Genomic DNA, 22194 nt, shown 5'->3' on the forward strand with positions numbered 1-22194 from the left:
GGCAAGCTGGACACTCACGCCCACCTCCGGCCCTGACCGGACAGACCCCAGCTCCCCTGCAGCTGCAGGCAGTCGTTAATTAAGAGCCTAACAGCTGCGCAGAGAGCGGGAGCAGTGGTCAAAAGGTCCCCCAGACACCTTGAGCTCAGTGTCCCAGCATCCTGCCTCAGCTGTTCTGGCAGCGAGGGTCCCCAGGGTTGGCTGGGTGCTAGTCCTGGCTTCTTCCAGCATCCCTGCCTGAAGAGAAGATTCTCTCCCTGGGTGGCTGCCAGCGCCTCCTTAGCTTCTAATTCTTCAAGCTTCCACTTAGAGCAACATATAGACCCCTCTTGTGAGCTTCAGTTAGAGAACAGCCCAGACAGTCAACCTGAAGTCATTTAGAGATGGAAGCAGTGTTAGGGCCAAGACCTGGAGAGTCAACAGAGTGAGTGACCCTCCTGGAGCAGGGAGGAGTAGCCATGTGGGTATTGCCTCCATGCCCATCATGTCTTGGTGGATAATGTTTTTCTCTTGACTGTTATTTTGTATCAGTTGAGATTCCATTTGCAAGAGGATGGATGCAGGTCTGACTTCTTTCTTGCATAGATGTGTGGGACAATCCAGTAAGTGTAGTCAGCTGAAAAAAAAAGCTATCGTGGGGCCCTTTGTGCAGAACTGGAGGGCTGGGTTTGTGATTTCCCATAAAGCCTCTGTGGAGTGCAGGTTGAGATTTCCATTTCTGGCTTTTAATAAGCAGATTGCCAAATATGATGCTAACAAGGAAGTTTACATTTTAGGGGTGGAGAGCAGTGGTTCTTAAAAATACTAATTATGAATATAAAAGCATCCATTTGCTTGCTGTCCCCACCCCCCCACCCCCACCGAGAAACCAGTTGTTTTGCCTTTGGGTTCTCATGCCCCGGCTAGCCATAAAGGGAGTTTTTCTGTCCCTCCAAAGTTGCTGGTTATTTACCTGAAGTTGCATCTTCCAGGAACCAGAGCAAGTCACAGGCAGTGGGGATAAATGTGACTGTCAAGGTTTAGAGCGTTCACTCATTAGGTTCCATTTCAGTAATTTTGGTAAATGTCTGTGACTGCTATAAAAGGTTATTAGATTATTAATTAGATCCTTAATGGTAATCACAGTAAACCTCACAACCTCTTATATTTACAGAATTGGGGTACTACTTCGGATATTGGCATTCAGGACATGCTTCCTTGCCAAACAAAACCTGTATAAAATAATAGGTACACTGTGTAGATCGTTTGTTTGCAGTGAAAAAAAAATTGGAGATGCTTAAGAACTAGTGCTGAAGCTTGTCAAGAGGCCCGTTCGCCTGTACGCTGCCAGGAAGCTGGGAATGAGCCAGCCGTTCTATCTCCCACTTAAGGACCACATGAGTAAGAGTTGGTTTAAATTGCATCAGGGATTTTTATTTATACACGAGGAAGGCTTCCTGCCACTGAGAGTGTTGATATCCAGAATGGTTGTTAGACCCTAGGGCCAGTGGTCGGCATCACGGAGGCCATCAGACCCTGGCTCTGCCCTCGAGCCTGCAGGTAGTCAGGGAGGAGAGGGCTGTGCTCCTACGAGATACCAGCCTGGTAGCAGGTGGGCTTCTCCATCTCACTGCACGAGGGTCAGAGGTGTGAGTGCTACTGGGATCCTCTCTCAACATGGCCCATCTCAGTCATGCCCTTACTGGCGATAAGGTTCAACTGGAGATGCCAGACAACATCCCCTCTCTGCCTTCATGCTGGATCACCATGCCTATTACAAATATTTGCCCCGAATTCACATCTCTAGCCACACTCCTTAAAAACTTCCCAGATTGTGAAAGGATCTTGGAGTCTCAGCTTTGTTAAAATCACTTCTCTCATAGTTATAAACATGGGCTTGCTGGATAATCTCATGAGAGGCTCCCTGGGCCTTCGCCTTAAGAACGTGGGTCATCACTAGTGGTCTTTTAAAAATAAATATATATATATATATATGTATATATATACTGACACTTCCTGGATAGGATCACTCTTATCTCCTTGGGATTTACTTTGCCCTATGAACAATGAAAGAAAAAAGAATTGATCATTTCTGGTACCTTAGAAAGATGCTGTATTCAGGAGGGTGAGTAGCTTTTGTTTCAGTAACAAGCCAACCTTTACATTTTCTGACACCAGCCTTACTCTTGTGAGCAAGAGAAAGGGAATTGGGACCAAGGGTATGGTCTGACTTTTTTAATAGTGACTCAGCAGTCTGTGTTTACAAGTAAGATGAGCCCTTTTAAAAAACACACATATACATAAAAATACACACACACATATTTTATATATAGTCAATATTTTCTGAAACTGTGCCATACTCATCTATGCCTAAATAAGGTGGGTGAATTTTCTGTGGCCATGTGTGAGGGTCAGTCTGTGGACAACCTCCCCCTGCCGACCCCACGCGGGCACAGATCTGTTGATAATGCAGCCTGCCTAACAGCCTCTTCCTGGAAAGAGTAAGGCCGTTCTGTTTTGATTTCGGTAGATAATCTTGTGCCGTGGAAGTCAGAAGGGCAAAACGAAGCTGTCATGATGAGAAGCACACCTCAGAAATCAGGACATCCCATATCAGGTGGTTTTGGAGAAAACAAGGAAGGTGGAAGAATGGAGTGCGATTGTGTGCGCAGAATTGGGGGGCAGGAATGCCAGGCGCCGCCTGCTTAAGCCCCGGGACAAGGTTCATGGCTCAGCAAGGCCTCCTCAACCCTGGTTCCCAGTGGGGGCGGGAGACTCTGCATACACATCCTGCTATTTAAAATATGTTACAGTTGTAGTGTCAATGCTAACTAACCGTATTGGACTATAACCGGAATTTTATATTAAAAAGGGCATCCTTTTTAAATGTATGCTGTGTAAAAATGTACTTATAGGAAAATCTCTTGAAAATGTATTTCTTGTATATTACATACATCGAGAGACTGTTTTAGCCAGGCAAAGTATTTTTGCAGTGATTGGAATAAATCATTTATTACCTTTGAGTCCCATTTAGGACACTAATAAAATCATGGCAATGCATTTTTGACGCTTTAAAAATTTATTTCTTCATGGCTTTAGGAAGCAGGAAGAACTCCTAAAATCTTTAAAATACAGCCATTTTACCTTAGAAAGGGAGTGAGGGGCGGCAAGTAGGGCCATGGACTTCTCTATGGGCTCTTCTCTCTGAGACCTGGAAACAGATCTGACTGTCTTGTCAACACCCCTGCTACTCAAGGCGGCCCCGGGAGCTTCCCAGAAACAGAGACCCTCAGGCCCCACCCCAGACCTACTGAGTCAGAATCCGCATTGTCACAAGATCCCAGGTGATTTGTATGCGTATTAAAGATGGGGAAGCCCTGCTCTGGATACCAGTTGTAATGAGTCTGTGCTAAAATGGCCAGCAAAGCTTGGTATTTGGAAAAAACCCTAACATGTATCGTGTGCCTGCTCTGCTTCAGGCAGTGTACCAGGCGTCTTCACGTATTGCCTTATGTCATCCTCAAAATCATCTTGCAGGTTATGTTAAATAATTGCCCAAGTTCAAATGCTAGGCCTTGAACCTGGTCTGACCCAAAGCCCGTGTGCTCTCCATTACAGCTGGGCACAGCTATTCTCTCAAGCCAGCATGCAGAAGGGACAGTGGGGGGGTGTGCAAAGTGGTGGCTTCAAAACAAAATCCTGAGACTTAGTTTCAAAGCATAACTCTGAAGAGGGTAAAACTGAAGTTGAGGTGTGAACTTGCCCATCTCATTTCCAGATATTTCTGCTTGTAGAAAAATCGGTCTGTTCCGTGGCGTGGCAGCGGCAGGCAACTTGGTAGGGGTTACAGCAGGGAATGACAGAAGGATCCTGAGTGTAATCTGCCCTGGAGATGTTGTCGTCAGCAATGTCTCGAAGGACATCTGCAAGAACCTCCCTGACCTTGGGCAGTACGCGCTGGTATTCGGCACTGCCTCTCTCCAGAGGCACACCTTCTGCAACGTCATTTTCTAGATTAAAAATAAGAGGAGGCTCATGATGCTGCTCAGGCCCAGTGCTCCCATCACAGGCTTTGGCTCCACCTAGAGAGAGGATGACAAGAAATACCCTGTTAAACCCAATTTTGGCCCTGTGTTGGAAAGAGGAGAACTGTGATTGATTATCAATTAATTCAGCCCTTGAATATTCAAATCATGGCTCTCCCTGTCAAAGAAATTACCTTGAGAATCTATAGGCTCATTCCAGTGATGTCCCTGTTGTCAGAATGATCTGGAACTTCTCCTTGGACTTGCCTTCAGAGCCAGTAGAACATGTATTCAAATATCTTTCATCTTTGCCCTTTGGGAGTAAATTTAATGTTTTTTGACACTTGATTTCATGAATACCAAAGATATTCAATTTGGTGAATTAGGCAAGAAGGCAAAGTGAGTAATTTCACTTTGGGTTGAAGTTGAGATTATTGTATGAATTAGAATCTGGCTATTAAGGCAGTCCTAAAAGAAGAGTGACAAAAATGTCTGGAGTGATGGCAGCATCCTTGGCTGTTACTGATTCAGATGACGTTTTTTTGTTTGCCTTTTCCATAAAAATAAATAGTTAAGATATCTGACAGAAGTTAATATAATATAATTGAATAAACAAAAGGAATTAAGGTAAAGGATAGCCCTCGGAAATACAGGAGTTCCTAGACACGTCTTTTGCATCTGAGCTTCTCAGCAGGCAAACGTGTGAGGTAGAATCTTATCAGTTGCTGGGGGGTGGCAGAGCTTTTTCTGGCTCCTCCTACAGGGGACCCTGTATGATGGAATGCTCAAGGGCTGTGTGATTAGGATGGTCCAACTGACGACTTCTGCTCACACCTGAGACTATCAGATGAAAGCATAATCCCGAAGGGCAGTTCAGTAAGAGCAAACCCACGGGGGCCGAAGCCATGCTGAGGATGCAGCTTTCCTTCTGGTCCAATGTGAACAGAAATAAGATGTGAAATACGGAATGAGCAGAATGGGTAGGTCGCACAGCCTTTAGGCAGCCCTCCGTGAATGGTCCTCCTATGACTGAGATTCAGGTTGTTTACAAGAGAGGAAGAGTTAGTGCCGTTGCCTAGAGCTTGGAGTTGAATTTGGCTCTTCTTCATTGCCAAGAAAGGGCGGTGACATGAGGTTTGGCAATTAGTCAAGCGAAGGTTGGGATTGACTCCTCTCATAAAAATTAAAGACTCCCACTTAAGGGAATAGTGGAGTAGCTTACAGAGAACTAGCCCTTCTACAGATAACAATTATAAATTCTAGGCAACATACTAAAAAAAGAAAAACAACTAATTGAAGGCACTAGAAAATAACCAACGCAGGCAGGAAGTGAAAGGGATTTGATGCTTGAAAGAAGAAAGCTACACTGGGTTGGGTCCGTGTTTAAAAGTTTTTCTCCCTGGGGACGCCCCCAGTCTGTCCAGCGCGGAGCAGCCCAAGGAGAAGGCTGTGGTCTCTTTGGCTTGAGATGTCAGGGGACCGTGTTCAGGGCTCCACCACCCATGAAAATTGGTGGGTGAAATCCTGGGAAGGAGGGAGCCAGAGAGGGGAAGCCTCAAAAATCTGAGAATAAAGTCCCTTCAAATCCTTGGCTCACCCCTGAACTGTGCACACACAAGGGAGACAGATCCTAGCAACAGCTAGAAGTCTGACTGGTTCAGCAGACATTTCTGTGCTCCCCACTGCAGGGGAGGGAGAGTTTAGAGTATGAATTCTATTAAGTTAGAAAGGTTTGATAAACACTTCCTATTTTCCATTGAAGTCCCAAAAGGTTCACGCTAGGAGTAAAGACAATAAGACAATGTCCCAAAACTAAGGCATTTACCTAAGATTAAGAACAAAATCTGAAAGAACCAGTTCTGACAAAGTATAAAACCAAACTTCCACAAGTTTAAGGGGATTAGCTAGTAATTAACTGCCCATGAGAACAAACAATCAATGCTCTTCGGATAACAGAAGTCAGAATCTTTGCAATGCAGCATCCATAATGTCCTGGTTTTAAAAACTAAATAGGAAACTTCCAGTTTCTGATCCAGCACGCAAGGAGCTTGGAAGTCATCACTGCATCCTAACAAATAAAAATCTAAACAAACTGAAAAATCAACAACTCTTCTTAAAATTGTCAGAGAAGTAAAGTTACAGGGCAAACCACTGCTCCCAAAATTGGAGAGACAGACAGGTGAAAACAGAGAATCACAACATGCTAGAGCAAAACCCATGAGCAGACACCTCCAGGGACCAGCACCCTTGTGGGGAAAGCTGAACTGTAAATGACAAACTGCTGGAGACTCAGTGTGGACAAGTCTGAGAGTTAAAAACCCCATGGGGGACGGAGAGGCAGTCATTTCTGAGATGGAAATTCTAAGAAAGAATCAAAAACAAATGCTAGTGCTCAAAAACACTATAAGAGAAATAAGAATAAGAATGCCTTTGATGGGCTCATTAGTAGAATGGACATGGCTGAGGAAGTAATCTCTGAGCTTCAGTATATCTCCCAAGAAGCTTCCAAAATTAAAAAGCAAGGAGAAAGAAAGACTGAAAGAAACAGAACAGAATATCCAAGAACTGTGGGACAACTATAAAAAGTGTAATAAATGTGTAATGGGAATACCAGAAGGAGAAGAAAAAGAGAAAGGAACAGAAGAAATATGTGAAACAATGATAACTGAGATTTTCCCCAAATTCATGTCAGACACCAAACTGCAGATTAAGAAAGCTCAGAGAACACGAAGCAGGGTAACACCTGTGAAAGACACTGTCAAGAGAATGAGAAGGCAAGCCACAGACTAGAAGAAAATATTTGCAAAGACATATCTCAGAAAGGACTGTTATCCAAAATATACAAAGAACTGTTAAAACTCAACAATGAGAACATGGACAACCCAATTAAAAAGTGGGCAAAAGACCTGAAAAGATACCTCGTCAAAGAAGATATACACTTAGAAAACAAGCATATGAAAGGATGCTCAACACCATATGTCATTAGGTAGTTGCAAATTAAAACAATACCCAATTACCACTACACACCTATTAGAGTGGCCAGAATCAAAAACACTAACACCACCAAATGCTGGGGAGGATGTGGAGCAACAGAACTGTCACTCACTGCTGGTGGGAATGCAAAATAGCACAGCCACTTTGGAAGACAGTTTGGTGGTTTCTTACAAAATTAAACATACTCTTCCCATATGATTCGGCAATTGCACTCCGTGGTATTTACCCAAATTAGTTAAAAACGTATGTCTACACAAAGACTTGCACATGGATGTTTATTGCATAACTGTCAAAATGTGTTCATAAGTCTGAAAACTTGGAAGCAACCAAGATGTCTTTCAGTGGGTAAATGGGTAAATAAACGGTGCTACATCGAGACAATAGAATATTATTCAGCACTAAAAAAAAGCTATCAAGCCCTGAAAAGACATGGAGAATAAATGCTGTGTTAGCACAGGCTGCCATAAAAAAATATCATAGAAAATGACAGACCAGTATCCCTTATGAATATATATATATATATATATATATATATATATATATATATTTAGATGCAAAAAGCCTCAACAAATACTAGCAAACTGAATTGAGCAGCACATAGAAAGGATTATACACCATGACCAAGTGGGATTTACCCCAGGGATGCAAGGTTGGTTCAACATATGAAAATCAATGTAAAACAATGTATATTAATAGGATAATGGACAAAAAAAAAAAATGATCATCTCCAAAGTGCAGAAAAAGCATTTAACAAAATCCAACACTCTGCCATCAGATAAACACTCAACAAACTTGGAATAGAAAGAAACTTCCTCAATCTGATAAAAGGTATCTACGAAAAACCCATAGCTAACATCATACTTAGTGGTGAAAGACTGAAAGCTTTCCCTCTAAGATAGGAACAAGAGAAGGAAGTCCTCTCTCACTACTTTTTTCGGTATTGTACCCAAGAAATTAGGCAAGAACAAGAAACAAAAGGCATCCAAATTGGGAAGGAAAAAGGAAAACTACCTCAGGGCTGCCACAACAGATGAAAATTGGTGGATGAAATCCTGGGAAGGAAGGAGCTGGAGACTAGAAGCTTCATAATCTGAGAATAAGCTCCCTTCAGATCCTTAGCAGACCCCTGAACTGTGCATGCACAGGGGAGGCAGATTCCAGCAACAGCTAGAAATCTTTGTAGATTTGTAAATGAAATGATCTTATATAGAGAAAAGCAAATGGACAAAACTCCCCAATTAAAAACCAGGGACTGTCAGAGTCAGCCCTGATGGCCTAGTGGTTAAAGTTCAGCGCACTCTGCTTCGGCAGCCCGGGTTCAGACCTCTTGTCTGTCAGTAGCCATGCTGTGGTGCTGGCTCACAGAGAAGAACTAGAAGCACCTACACCTAGTATACACAACTATGCACTAGGGCTCTGGGGAGGGGGAAAAAGAAGAAAGAAGAGGAAGATGGGCTACAGATGTTAGCTCAGAGTGACTCCTTCCCTGAAAAACAAAAACAACAACAAAAACAAAAAAGCAAAGACTGTCAAACGGGATGAAGTAGCAAGAGTCCAATCTATGCTGTCTACCACAGACTCATTTTAAATACACAAACAAATGAGTTGAAAGTAAAAGGAAGAAAATAGATACATCAGGCAAACAGTAAGCCTAAGAAACTGTGACTGTTAGTATCAGACAAAATACACTTCAAGACATGGAGTAAGGAGATAACAAGGGACATTTCGTAAGGATAAAGAGTCCATTTTTAAGGAAGACAAAACTAAAGGAAAATATAGACAATCTACACCCTAGATGGAGATTCTAACACCTCTCTCTCAATAACTGGTAGAACAAATAACAAAAAGTCAGGAAAAATAGAGATGATTTGAACAGCTATCAACCACCTCCATCTAATTGACATGAATTGAACATCAGACTCAAGAAGTGCAGAATACACATTTGCTTCAGTTCCACATGATATTTTTTACCAAAACAGACCATATGCAAAGCCATAAAATAAATCTCAGTAAATTTCAAAAGATTGAAACCTTCCAGGATCTACTTTCTGACAACAATAAAATTGAATTAGAAATTACAAAGATAAGGTATCTAGAAAGACCCCCAAAATTTGGAAATTAAGCAACACATTTCCAAATAACCTATAGGTCAAGGAAGAAATTAGAAGGGACATTAGAAAATATTTCCAACTAAATAATAAAACATGTCCAAATTTGTGAGATGCAGATAAAGCAATACTTAGAAAATTGTAGCTGTAATTGCTTATATTTGAATATAAGAAAAGTTTGAAATTAATATCTAAATGTTCACTTCAGGAAACTAAAATAAAGAGGGTAAATTAAACTCAAAGTAAGGAAAGAATTAATAGAAATAAAGCAGAAATCGTAACAGAAAAGAATAAAGGAAATGAACAAAGCCGAAAGGTGGTTCATTAAAAATTTTAACAAAAGGATAATGGAGAATAATATGAACAGTTTTATGCCAAAAAATTTGACAACTCAGATGAAATGACAAATTATTTGAAAAACACAATTTGCCAAAGTTGATACAAGAAGAAATAGAAAATCTGAAGAGCCCCATACCTATTAAAGAAATTAAATTTATAAGCAAGAACTTTTCCACTAAGAAATCTCCAGGCCCAAATAGTTTCACAGATGAGTTCAATCAAACACGAAAAAAATAATACCAACCTGACACAGAACCTTCCAGAAAAGAGAGGAGAAGGGAACACTTCCCAACTTAATTTACAAGGTCAGCAAAACCCTGATACCAAACCCTGACACAGACACTACAAGAAAGGAAAATTATAGATAAAATCCTAGCAAATTAAATCCAGCGATATATAGAAAGAATAATACATCACAACTAAGTGGGGTTTATCCAGGAATGTAAAGTTGACTTACTATTTGAAAATCAATCTGTGTAATTCACAGCATTAAGAGGGTACTTACACAGGTATATACATTTATAAAAACTCAGAATTGTAAGTTTAGATCTGTGACTTTGTGTGTAAAGTTTGCCTTGATTAATTAAAAAAAAATCAGTAAGATACCTTAATTCTAGGCCACACATGAAAACAGACTAGTTGCCTTTTAAGGCCACTCCTAGTTCATGACCATAAAAGCAGGTCCTCATCATAAGACACACATCTTCCTCTAATCTAATGCAGTAGATGTCAACTCATCTACTTATCCAAAAGCAGTTTTAAGTAATTAGGATGCAGATTTTCCAAGGGTGGGGGGAGGAGGAATCAGAGCATGTCCGTGTTTCATCCTATTCACAATTTTCCTCCCATCTGTTGAGGTTTCTGCCTTCCCCACCCTGACTCTCCAGGGAGTTGGTGACTCCTCAGAAGAACAGACCTCCCCTGGGTATTATAATTCCAGCCTGATTGTGATCATTTTAAACAGTCCTATTACTTCATAGTAACATTTAAATTCCAGTATTGCGGTGCCAAGGGCTTTCTGGCAGGGTTGTGACTTCTGAAATTAACTCAGCCTGGAGAAACCATACCTCTTAGATAGTGTAATGTAAGGACTGTAATCTAGAAACGTTCCATCTGAAAACACAACAAATATCTGACTGGTTTGCATTTTAGGTTTTGGAGAATCAAAGACTGTTGTGGCATTTTTAATATCCCTCAAGTTCTAAATTCAAAGAACTTGTTTTTATGCCCCATTTTCCTCGGGATCAGTTATTCACACTCGGGGAAAATAATTTGTGTTCTTTATTATATAATTCTTTGGAAAGCTCTAACATTAAATAACTGAAACAAACTGGGATCTGCATCAGGTCCGAGATTTGGGGAGGGGTGTTATTTTTGGTTTTTGATTCATTAAAAAAAAATGTTAGGGTTCCTACTAGATGTAAGACACTGTGCCGCGTACTTCAAGACAATAAAGATAAACGAGTTTACCGAGCTCTGAGATTGGAGAGCTTAAATCTAGCAGAGGAAATAAAAGTTGTACATAAATGACTGGCGTATGTGGCACAATGTGATAAATATCAGAGTTCTCCACATCCTACCCAGCTGGGAAGATGAGAGGGAGATTTCTGATCAAGCTGGCATTTGATTTGAGGCCTTAACAGCTGAGAGGACTTCAATATAGAAGCCAAGGAAGAGGGCCGTTGCTCTTGGAGGACTAAGACCGGAACAGTAGATGGACCCAGGATGGAGGAGTCTGAATTTAATTGGCAGCAAGAAATCATTGGAAGAGTTGAAGACCATCCTGATCCAGTATCTCATTTCTAAAATATACATTTAAGATGGTCACAGACTGAAGCCAGAAGCAGGGAGACTTCTGTCGGTTGGCTAAATAGACCTCTGAAGTCTATTTTCTGAAACAGTCTATTGTCAACTAAATTACACTTTAAGATATCTCTAAGCTTCCATTTAATGTTCAGCCAAACTGGCATTTAAAGCATAACAATGGAATGAAACATCCTTCATGTGAAAAAGAGCTATGTAAACGTGCTGAACGAAGTCTGAGCTTGCTGGAGATTTAGGCAAAGAGTAGAAAGACGTTGTTTGTGCATTTGTGGGTGTGGAGGGCCTGTGCTGGGCCCTTGGATGCTGGGAGCTTCCGCTGGACCTGGGTTTTGTGAGCGGCACTGTCAGCGTTGCTGAGAGCTCCCCAAAGGAGGGCAGTCCACACTCATTACCGGAGGCCTGAGTGAGAGTCTAGGTGGAGTAGGGACCAGGGGCCACCATCCAAGTGTGCGAGCAGGGGGGCACCTCCCAAACTCACCAGTGATGTAGAAAGCCTTGTAGTGCTCCAGGCGGACAGTCTGAAGCTCTCCGTACTCTCCGGCTGCCCCACTGTTGGGATGAAACAGCACCTGGGAAAGGGTGGCAGAGCTTACTACTACGAAACCATGCTAGATGTCCCCTGGAAGGCATCATTTTCTTTGTCATGGTCCTGCTTCTCCACCACCCTCACTATCCTGGTCCCCAGGCCTCCCCGACCCCAAACACTGACAGACACAGGCCTGTAGTCCACACTAGCCATCTCCCAGCAGCGTTTGAAATAGCTATTTTGCTATTGTGGGGGATCAGAATTAGCCACCCCCAAATGTGTCTCTTTGCCTTGATTATTCTTAAGAACAAAAGACTCTGAAAGAAATTTTAACCTTCCCCCGCACTGCCTAAAGGAATTTAAGATAGAAGGCCTGTTCCAGGAAGGAGCTAATACCATAAGATAACATTGTCTACAGCCAGCCCAGCAATCTCTTGTTTAACAAACATTTGCATTTCCACCTCCATGTAAATTGCCTTTCTCCCCTTTGAAGCCCCAAACCACTAACCCCAACATCCTCCTTTGTCTTTAGCTGAAAATGGTATTTAAGGTGGCAGTTTGGGCCATTCTGTCGAGTTGCTCAGTTTTCCTGGGTTTCTCCCATGTATACATGTTATAAAGCTTTGTTTGATTTTCTCCTGTTATTCTGTCTCATGTCAGTTTAATTCTTAGTCCAGCCAGAAGGACCCAGAGGATAGAGGAACTGTATTCCTCACCGAGACTAGTTAATTAATCGGAGTGGGTTACAGCTCTGTTCAGATTCCTAGGCCCAGGACCAGCTCCATAATTTGCAGGCTCCAATGCAAAATGAGAACAAGAAAATTAAGAATTTCAAGACAGCCACAGCACGTGCACTATAAACCAAGCACAGTGTCCTTCTAAGTGTGGAGTGGTCACCCACCCAGGAGGCCACCCCTGCCTGGGCCCCACTCCTCTGGTTCAAGATAGGACCTGGGAACCTGCGTCTTCTACAAAAATTCCCAGGGATTCCGACGCAAGTGATCTTCAGATCTCTTCGAAAAATGGCTTCTTCAGCATCCCGTCAATTTTCTAACTCTCACTTGAGCAAAGATGGCATGAAAAGCATCCTTGAGAGGACAGCTCAGTGTGATTTCTCCAGAACTGGGCACAGCCCAACCTCTCAACATAGATGCCCTCACCTTTGACTCACTCCTACTCCGCTCAGACTGAGGAAATCCTTCCTCATCAGGTCATCGACGAAAGAAGCATTCTACAAAATGGAAACACTTAATTGAGGGTTCCCAAGGGCAGGATTTGGTAGAAAATAAATGACCATCGTCCTTGGTAGGTTGGTGGGTTTGGGCTGGAAGCGTGAGACTGCCCTGGTATGAATCATGACCGATATATATTGCTGGAAAGCACTTATGTGATTCAGAGTTTCCATGGGGCTAAAAAAAAAAATGAGAAACATCTGTCGGAGCAGTAAACAGCTGTCCCCCAAGTTTCCCAGCTCTGAAAGGACGCTGCCGAGGGCGGGGCTCCTCCCACACCTGCCGCTTCCGTGCTCTCGTGACAATCCCTGCAAGTTCCCCAGCCAGCGTGATGACAGCAGGCTCCTTCCAAACAGGAAAAGAAGTCGTAACTCAAAACCCTCACTTCTTCCAGCCCTGCAGGAAGCCAAGCCTCTCACCGCGGGAGGCTGTTTTGTTTCCTTCTGGAGAGGGCAGGAAGTGGGAGATTTGGAAAGCCTATTGTCAACTGATCTATGATGCACTCAGACCCCCAGAAGGTGGGAGTCAAGGTCCGCTGGTTCAGATCATTGACATTATGTGAGTCTCCATAACAGAAATCCCATAAGGGTGGGCTGCCACATTCAGGATATTTATGCACTGTTACCAGAGGCAACTTCCAAACTCCAGGAGGAAGCAAAACCTCGGGATGGCTCGCTCTCAGAAGTGTGGATGGATTTTGGAGAACTCGTATACGACTTTTTTTTTTTCTTCCCTTGGAGCAGACTGATGATGGCGTTCTTGTTTATATCAACATAGGAAGGAGGTTGGCAAATTTACGCATGAATCACAGCTGAAGACATTTCCTCTTCAGAGGACTTCCGGTCCGAATTTCAAAGATAACTTTATCTTCTGCAAACATGTTGCACCTTCCAGGCTGCCTTTCTTACCTGTTGACTCTGTCTTATTTTGTTTTGCTTTTTTAAGTAGGCCAGCGTCTCCTTACATTAGGCCCTGGAGGCTGGTGCTTAGGTAGCATCCCCAGGAGGGCCCTCCCGCCCCATCAGGTGGGGGTGCACAGCTCTCAGTCTCCAAAAGGCTTGCCAGCCACTCCGGATGGCATCTTTCACCACTAGGGGCCTCCCTAAGAGAAGTGATCAGTGTTCCAGAGACTAAAACCCAGCTTCAGTTTCCTCAATGTATGGCCTGCAAGGGTGTGCCAAGCATTTTATCACCCACAGCAGCCTCAGACTGGTTTGGGCTGGGCAGCTGCAGAGCCATTGAGGAAGCCTTCCCTTTGCTGACAGTTTTTGGACCTGGTCCTGGCAACCTGGGGCTGAGATAGGACTTGACCAGTGGTGACAACCTCCAGCTTCCATCTGGGAGTCAGGCAAGCACAAAATGGGACATATGGTGCCAGGCTGTGCACCCTCTCCTTCCCGGCTCCCCCCTCCCTCCTTGGCTGCCCTCATTGCCTAGACACAGACCTATCTGGATCAGAAGCAGAAGTCTCAGCAGATGCAAGAACGTGCAGCATGGCATCAGCTGCTGTGGGTTTTGCACAGCACAGACATGATGTCCCTTGCTGCCGATAAAGTGGGTAGTGAGCAGACCATCCAGCAGGAAAACCAAGAGCCCATTATTTGCCTTGGAACCTCTCAGCATAGGGCCTGGGGAGGTTGCCAGAGAGTACGTTGCTCTAGATTGCTTTAGCTCTTCAACTTTCGGTTACTTCATTTGCAAGATAGGGAAGAACCCAGTTGCTGAGAAGTATTTGCATACTGTTTCTGGATCACCACCTAGGAGTTACTTTGAGCTTCTTGAAACTGGAATGGTTTTCTAAACCGACCCATATTAGAATCCTGTAAGCCCAGGACATCTAAGAGTGAAGACAAATTGTTGAAAAATACATGCGTACACATGTATGTATGTGTGTCGATACTCATGGGTCTATGCGTGTACATCTCTATAGTCGCTTGTATTTTTACCTCCTGGCCTCCCTTCAGCAAATTCGAGGCGATTTACTCTTGTCTCTTTAGTGGCTGACCAAAAAAGACCAAGGACAGATTCAGGGCCAACCACTACCTCTGTTGCCCTCAAACTCCAAATAGTCTATCTCAAGCATCTTTACTAACATTGCAGGAATCTGGTGCTCGGGGAGGCTGGGTGTGACCCACAGGTGCCAGCTCTAAACTGCTTTCACTCTTGACGATTACCATCAGCAGCTTCCGGCAAGCAGTAAGTTATAGCTGTTTCCTTCTGGCCCATGGGGTGTGGTTAGGGAGCAAATGAGCCCAGCTGCAGCTGCGTTACCACACATCATATGTCCCCATGAAAACCCCACATGGTGTTGTGGCTTGTATCTGGTCCTTCTACCTGGTTCCTGCGCCCAACCCCTTTGGGCACTAGACCGACGGCTATTAAGCCCTGAAGATGGGGCCTCTCTGAGTGTGCAGAAGGCTGCAACTAGAGAAAGAGCGCTCTCCCATCTGAGAACGGAAGTCAGCTCGCGAAGGAACCGGTTTCCACCGGCGGACCGACAACGTCAAGGAGACCGCAGTCCTTGAAGCACTTCCTGGTGACCCCAATTATTCTATTAGTAGCTATGGTAATAAACACTCAGGAGCACCTCTCCACTGACGTCTTCGATAACCCCCCAGGGTGACATACTGCAAACTTCCAGCCTGGAGGCGGAAACCATCTTCCTGCTTGGCTGTTGCTCCCGAGTAAGGCTCGGCCTGGAAGGGTCTGCAGCTCTAGAGGGTCAGATATTCTGGCAAGAAGCACTCCTTCTTCAGAGGACATTCCAGACATCGTCTGACAGCCCCTAGAAACTATACGAGTGCTCACAGAAGCACTGATGGCCCACTCAGGACCAGGGTGCTGGTTTGCTGGGACTGGCAGAGAGGGAAGGGCAGCTTCAGTAACCGCCACAGTACCTTTGAGCAGCACTTGAGTCACTTCCATGTGACCCTCGGTAAAGACATAAATAGACTCTTTGATGTGTGAGTCCTTAACTGAGAAGCCATGTATTCACAGGGCCTTACAAAGGGGGCCCTGGGTTCCGCCAGCCTCCTTCCCTCCTCCCACTTCCTCTTCCTTTTGGCAGAAGGAAAACACACGGAAATGACAGGGAAAGGCCATCAGGCCTGACATTTCCTGGCTGTTGCTGCCATTAAGGGCTTCAAAGCATATGAAGAGGGGACAATGGGATGCTGGGAGGCAGAAGCCCAAGCTAGTGCAGGGGCTGCAGAGTCGTGTGTGTGCTGAGCCCTCCAGAAGCTGGGGAACGTCCCTTCTTTCACTCATTTGTTTATTCATTCATTTATTCATCCAGTTTGCAGTTACTGCAAGCTGGCTGGATGCCAGGCACAGTGTTAGGTGCACTGAGAATTCGGTGGTAAGACCCATGCCCTCAGGAAGCTTCTAGTGGGGGAGCCTCACAAAACGTATGGCACAGACACTGGTCAGCCATCTCATCTAAGAAGTGTGCCAGGAGCATACATTGTGTCAGAAAATTAAATATTTGTGAGAAAAAAACCCATACATTATAGGGAATAAGCATCAATGTACACCCGCCCTAAGCCAAATTGTTAAATATAAATGTGGATTGACAAACTGGATGAATTATAGGGGAAGAGGAGGGGGGGGGTGGAAAGAGAGGTTCATCTCTAAGGAGTCGCCCTTGAGGTTTCTCAAACTGGATCTTCAGCAGCCACTTGCATGCATCTTCTGAGGATGCTTGCTCACACAAATGCTCCCAGACGAGAGGTGGCAGGCCAACTTCCTGGAGAGCCCAGGCAGGGCACATACCTCTTCCACTTACCCGGTGCCCAGTCTGCGACCCACCAAAGAGCACCTTAGAGGCATCCAGACCATCAAAGTGCCGGCCTTGGGGCAGGCTGGCCCCAGCCAGAGCCACCACCGTGGGGAAGATATCCAGCACACTGCAGGAAGAACAAGACAGCGTTGGCCCCAGCTGTTCCCAGACTCTCTCCCTGACCATGCTGTGGTCAAGACCCACCTGAACCAGCCCAGACTGAGCACCAACAGCCTCTCGTATGGTCTGCCCCCTCTGCCTGCCTGTCCTTCCTTCAGGTTCCACCTGGATTTCTGCTCCTACAAAAGGCGAATGGCTCGGTGGTTCAGCACCCAGCTTCTGCGGCCGGGTGTTGCCTGGGCTCAAATCCCAATGCTGTCATCTATCTGGCTTCTCAGTGCCTCAGACTTCTCTTCTCTAAAGTGGGCTTGATAATAACAGTGCCCACCTCACAGCATGGTCGTGCGGATAAAACACACAGTAAGGCATGTAGAAGAAAGCCAACAGGCAGAAAGGGCCCTTTGGATGTTTGTGTTATAATCATTCACAGAGACACCCATCTAAGAACTAAGGATTTCTACCTGCCACCAACTAGGCCACAGTCACTCGCTGAGAGGGAACAGTGTTCAACAGGTGCCTGCAAGAGAATGTTCACTTCATTTTTCTTTCCCTGGGTCTCTGTGTCACAAATACCTAGTCTTTGTTTAGAATGCCATGATATGTGAAACATTCCACTCCTTTATTTTAGCTCTTTTTTCCCATTAAAAGTAGTAAATGTTTATGGTAGGGGAAAAAAAAAATAGGACATCCAGAAATATAAAAGCGAAAACAATGCACAAATAGTCCATCACCCAAAGGCAAGCACTGTTAACCTTTCGGTGGAGTTTGTTAATGTGATTTTTTTTTTAAGTCATGTGCTACAAGTTTTACTCTGCTGGAGGGCACATCTCCCTCCAGGCTGCTGTGTTCGTGTCAGAAAAAACTCTTCAGCATGCACAGATGGGCCGCCCTGTCAACAGAGCTGTTTATCTGAGGGCCAGGCCAACTGAGAGCGAGTGGGACTTGATGGAGCCAGGAGGACAGGGGCACGCTGGGGGTGCACTTCCCCAGGAAAGAGGCCCTGGTTCGCTGAGACAGGGCCCAGCAGCAAACTTCAGACTCACTCCTGGGGAGGCCCTAAGGGCCACACCTCCTCTTTCCCCACCACAGGTCTGGGGAGGGGCTTTCCACCCTTCAAGACGGGCTGCAGGAGGGACCTGTCATTCGACCTGTCATGGGGCCCCTCTCCTCTCTCCTGGCCTCCCTCTGCTCTCCAGGACTCGGCTATGACCCCAGGCGGAATCTCTCCTCTGACCACAGTACAGAGTGTTTCTGGTTTGCCTTTGGCTTTCACAGTCCACATAGCTGGTGGTTTATCTCTGAGATACGCGCTCCAGGAGCTGGCATCCCGCACTGATGCCGAGTCGAGAAGTGCAGAGTAAGCACTTGCAGAGTACAGCACAGTCCAGAAAGCTGTCCAGAGTCCAAGGTTCCTGCCACAAATCGGGCAGCACGGGGGGCTACAGTTCAGTCCCAAAGGCCATGGTGGTTGGGGCTGTTTGTTTGAGCTTTCTCGAAATTGCGTCCCTAAGAGAGACTGGCGTCACAGATGAGTCAAATCAATGAGCCAGAAAAACAGGATCTGCGTTAGATTTGGGAATATATGATCTACTTTCTTTTTCCATCTTATTTTTTTTCCCCTCTATCATGAGGCTTAGCATCCTAATTACATAGCACTGAGTCTAATGTTCACGGAACCCCAGTGTCTCAGGATTTGGCAGGAACTTCAGAGGTACCTAGTCCACCCAGAGCACAAGGAAAACCTCTGGCCCGTGAGAAAAGCTTCAGCATCTCTGGTGACTTGCCAATCCAGCACTGATTGCCAAGCTTGGGCTATGAAAAAGTCCTTCCTTGTGTAATCGAGGAAGCTAAGCCCCTGAGGTTAACCCTGGAAGACGGAGATCCTCCCCAGCACACACAATCCCGGTGCCATCCCAGGGCCGGGCCCCCAGCCGAGGTGTGAACTTGCAGAAAGCAGTGCTTCTACTGGCTACCAAAGGAACCCCAGCTGCTCCAAACCTCAAATCTCACCTAAGAAACGGGTCCTGGGAGTCTTGGAAACCTTGGAGAAAGAGACAACCCAAAAATCTACATCTTCAAGTTTCCCCAGGGCTACATTCTGACTTTGGCGGACTTGGGTAGTTGGCCTTCGTGGGCCCCTTGCTCCATACAAAATATTAAAAATTATATTTCGCAACTGCATTGACATAATGATGAATATATAGAAAGACTATATGAAACCATTTTCTTCAGCCTAAAAGTTCTTTTCTTTTCTTCTGGTTTTCAAAGAAAATAAAAATCTCATGAGACCCTAAATTTAAGTTTCCTGGGCCCTGGCACGATGCCTCGCCGACCTGACAGAAAAGTCAGCCCTGGGTTCTGTAAGGAGGAAACCCCACATCACTGGGCCTTTTGGTTACAAGAAGGGCAGCCAAGAGCCTGCTCATGGAAGGAGAGACTGAGGGAACCCTGTGCAGTGACACAAGCGGCAGCCATCACTGTGGGCAGGAGACACCTTTGCAGGTTCTGTTGCCCATGTGAAAATATTTTCTTTTTGCTTAATATGGCTTCAGCCAGCCCAGGGCGCTGAAGGTCGTTCAGAAGAAGTGCATGGATTTGTGTTCTTATCCAAAGAGTGGCCAAAGGAACCTGGGTGCAGAGAGGAGGGAGGATGCAGGAGAGCCGTGCCCCGGCGGGTGGGGGAGGCTGAAAGTCCGCACGGGGGCTGTCCCAGCAGAACAGCCTGGACCTCAGGACACATTGATGGGAACTGAGATCTTGTGCTGGCTCTGCTGGTGTGCTGTGCGTCCTAGGGCAAAGGAAGGGTGTTTCCTAGAAGCGGGGGACATTCTATCTGGGAAGAAGGCGGATGTGATCTGAGGACGGGAAGTGAGAAAGGTGAGGGGTTGCTAGAGGAAGGATTGGGGGTGCGTGGGCCTGGACACAGCAGAGGCTTTTCCCCTCCGTGTCTGGAGTGAGGGTGGGGAAAGCGGAACTTCCTCCAGACCCTGGAAGAGTGGGAACTGTCCCCAGGACGTGGGGAGCAGTTCGTTTTTAGCATTTAGGTGTCAGTTTCTTCCTGCATTGTAGTCCCCTCTTGTTACCCTGGGAGAAGCTGCGTACCCACCCCTTCCTGGCCTAAGCCCCGCTGCAGGGGTTTGAGAGGCTGCAGTCTCCCCCAGAACTCCCCTCAGGTCCCTCTTAAAGGCCAGCAGGGCACAACAGCACAGTTTTCAGGGAGCACAGGGGTCCCAGAGCATCAGGAACGCCCAAGAGCAAAGTGTGCACGTCTGGTACAGAGCAGGGTGTAGCCAGGAGCAGGGGTGGGTGTGAGACCACCTCCCATCTCCCCCTACCCCGCCACCACTGCCAGGTACAGGGAAGAGGGGGGCTCTTTGAAAGGGGACTTGTGGGTATACTCTGCCTAGGGGATGACACCTAAACCACAGGACACCAACATGAACATAGCATCCTTGTAGCTTCTATTTCCAGGACTTGGTTCTGTGCCTCAAGGCAGTAAAGAACCAGCCGAATCCGCCTTCCACATTCTGACTGCCTTTTGGATCGGAAAAGAGCCACGAGGCACCCCTGGGGGATCAACTCTGCTGGCTAAAGAGCAGCTATGACTGCTTTTCAAAAGAGATTGTTTCAAGTCCTTCAGACCAAACCATCCTGGTCACCCCGTACTGGCCCTGTAATCTCCACAAGAGAGGTCCTCTGTTCTGAACAAAGACGGGGGGTCCCAGCTCCGATGCAGAGCAGACTATTCACCTTTCTGGCTAAGAGAAATCACATTAAAGTGGTGGTTCTCAACCAGCGTGAGTTTGTCCTCCCGGGGGACATCTGGCACGGCCTGGAGACATTTGGGTTGTCAAAACTTGGTGGGGGGGCACTATTGGCATCTAGTGGGTAGAGACCAGGGATGCTACCGAACATCCTGCAGTGCACAGGACAGTCCCCACAACAAAGAAGGATCTGGCCCCAAATGCCAACAGTGCCAAGGTTGAGAAACTCTAATTTAGAGTTTTAGGTTCAAACCACTAGGCTGTTTTCACACGTGCTGCCGAAGCCCGACCGTCCTGAAGGCATGTTAGCTCCTCTCCACCAGGAGCCTTCTGTCTGGTTTGCTTATTACTACGTCCCAGTCCCTACAGCAGCGCTGGACCCAGAGTTGAACACAACAATAGATATTTGTTGAATAAATGAATTTCCCTCACTCTGCAGTTGTGTCACTGGGCTTCGGGGTCAGGGCATGTGCAACACCTTCCTTTGATCTTATTATGTCACATGGGTGCGCACCAAAATATTAACACTGAGTGTCTCCAAAAGGTCACCAATGGCATTAATGTGGATCCCGTCTCCCCTGCCCCCCCAACACACTTTTTACTTTTCTGTATTCGTGTGAGTACTTATATCAACTTCTCTACTTTCTGATGCCCATAATTCCTCAGGGTCATCAGAACACAGGCTTAAGGGACTCTCGCCTTAACTCTGAGTGGCTTAAGGAAGTTCTCTCTGACCCGGAAGAAGATCTATATCCCTCTGAGGAATAAAGTACTAGAATAGGTGGTAAGCACTTTGGGAGGGAGTGCCTGGTGGGGCTTCCAAGAACGTGAAGTATTTGCATGAGTTTCTTGCAAATGGATCATAAGGTCATTCTGCTGAGAGCTGACCCTGAAGGAGTCGTGGAAAGGGGCAGTCGACACACAGTAGCCTGTCCTGGCAGTAAGAACACTCCACCTAAGTTTCCTTTACATGAATTCATGTGGGGAAACAGCAAGAGGGTGAACTCTATGGAGACAAACTGTCCTGCTACAATCGAGAGTAATTTATATGCCAAAAAATATCCACGAGGTGCTGATATGGTATATCGGTATTGTCCTGGTAAAATTCCAGGGGCCCTCAAGCAAATACTACCTGTACCAAGACTCGCTTCCTTCAGTCACCAAACTATTCCCTAAGTCAGTTGTCACCTCTGAGTCCTAAATTATCCACGAGATGATGCAATTTCACCACAGCGCCGTAGCTGACTGTAGGCGCAAACGGTTCTCAAATGAGAAGTGCGTGCCTGGTTGTCAGTGATGTAACTTGAGAGATGGCCGAGGTATTTGTGCATGTGCGGCCCAGCCCGTGAACACTTGGCCTGACTGCACCAAGTCAGCCCCATAAAAAGCAGCCCGCCTGGCCCTCTTCCCAGCCAGCCTGACATCACAGACTCCAGCACGCGCTGTTGTTGTCACACCTGCTGGCACCCCCTGACAGCACGCTGCCCCCTCCTGATTGTACAGGG

The 22194-nt window shown here is 45.8% G+C and overlaps 2 protein-coding genes across 13 annotated transcripts in view; one reads left to right on the plus strand and one right to left on the minus strand.

Moving 5' to 3' along the window:
- The window catches only part of WIPI1 (WD repeat domain, phosphoinositide interacting 1), a 32605-nt gene extending 29566 nt beyond the window's left edge, over positions 1-3039 (plus strand). For all 5 annotated transcript variants that reach the window (XR_011522948.1, XR_011522947.1, XM_070560159.1 and 2 more), the window contains one exon: positions 2510-3039. Coding sequence is in view for 3 of the 5 variants with exons in the window: in XM_070560159.1 (XP_070416260.1) it covers positions 2510-2688 (179 nt within the window). In the remaining 2 variants the exon portion in view is untranslated. The remainder of the gene's footprint in view (positions 1-2509) is intronic.
- ARSG (arylsulfatase G) overlaps positions 3040-22194 on the minus strand; it is a 116168-nt gene continuing 97013 nt past the window's right edge. For 7 of the 8 annotated variants that reach the window (XM_070560147.1, XM_070560148.1, XM_070560150.1 and 4 more), the window contains 3 exons: positions 16812-16932; positions 11748-11838; positions 3040-4061 (listed from right to left, as the gene is read on the minus strand). In XM_070560147.1, the coding sequence (XP_070416248.1) occupies positions 3748-4061; positions 11748-11838; positions 16812-16932 (526 nt within the window). In that variant the 3' untranslated portion in view covers positions 3040-3747. Of the gene's footprint in view, positions 4062-11747; positions 11839-16798; positions 16933-22194 lie in introns of all 8 variants that reach the window. The other variant, XM_070560153.1, reaches the window with a different exon arrangement.

The sequence above is a fragment of the Equus przewalskii genome, chromosome 10 (assembly GCF_037783145.1).
Source record: "Equus przewalskii isolate Varuska chromosome 10, EquPr2, whole genome shotgun sequence".
Taxonomy (NCBI): Eukaryota; Metazoa; Chordata; class Mammalia; order Perissodactyla; family Equidae; genus Equus; species Equus przewalskii.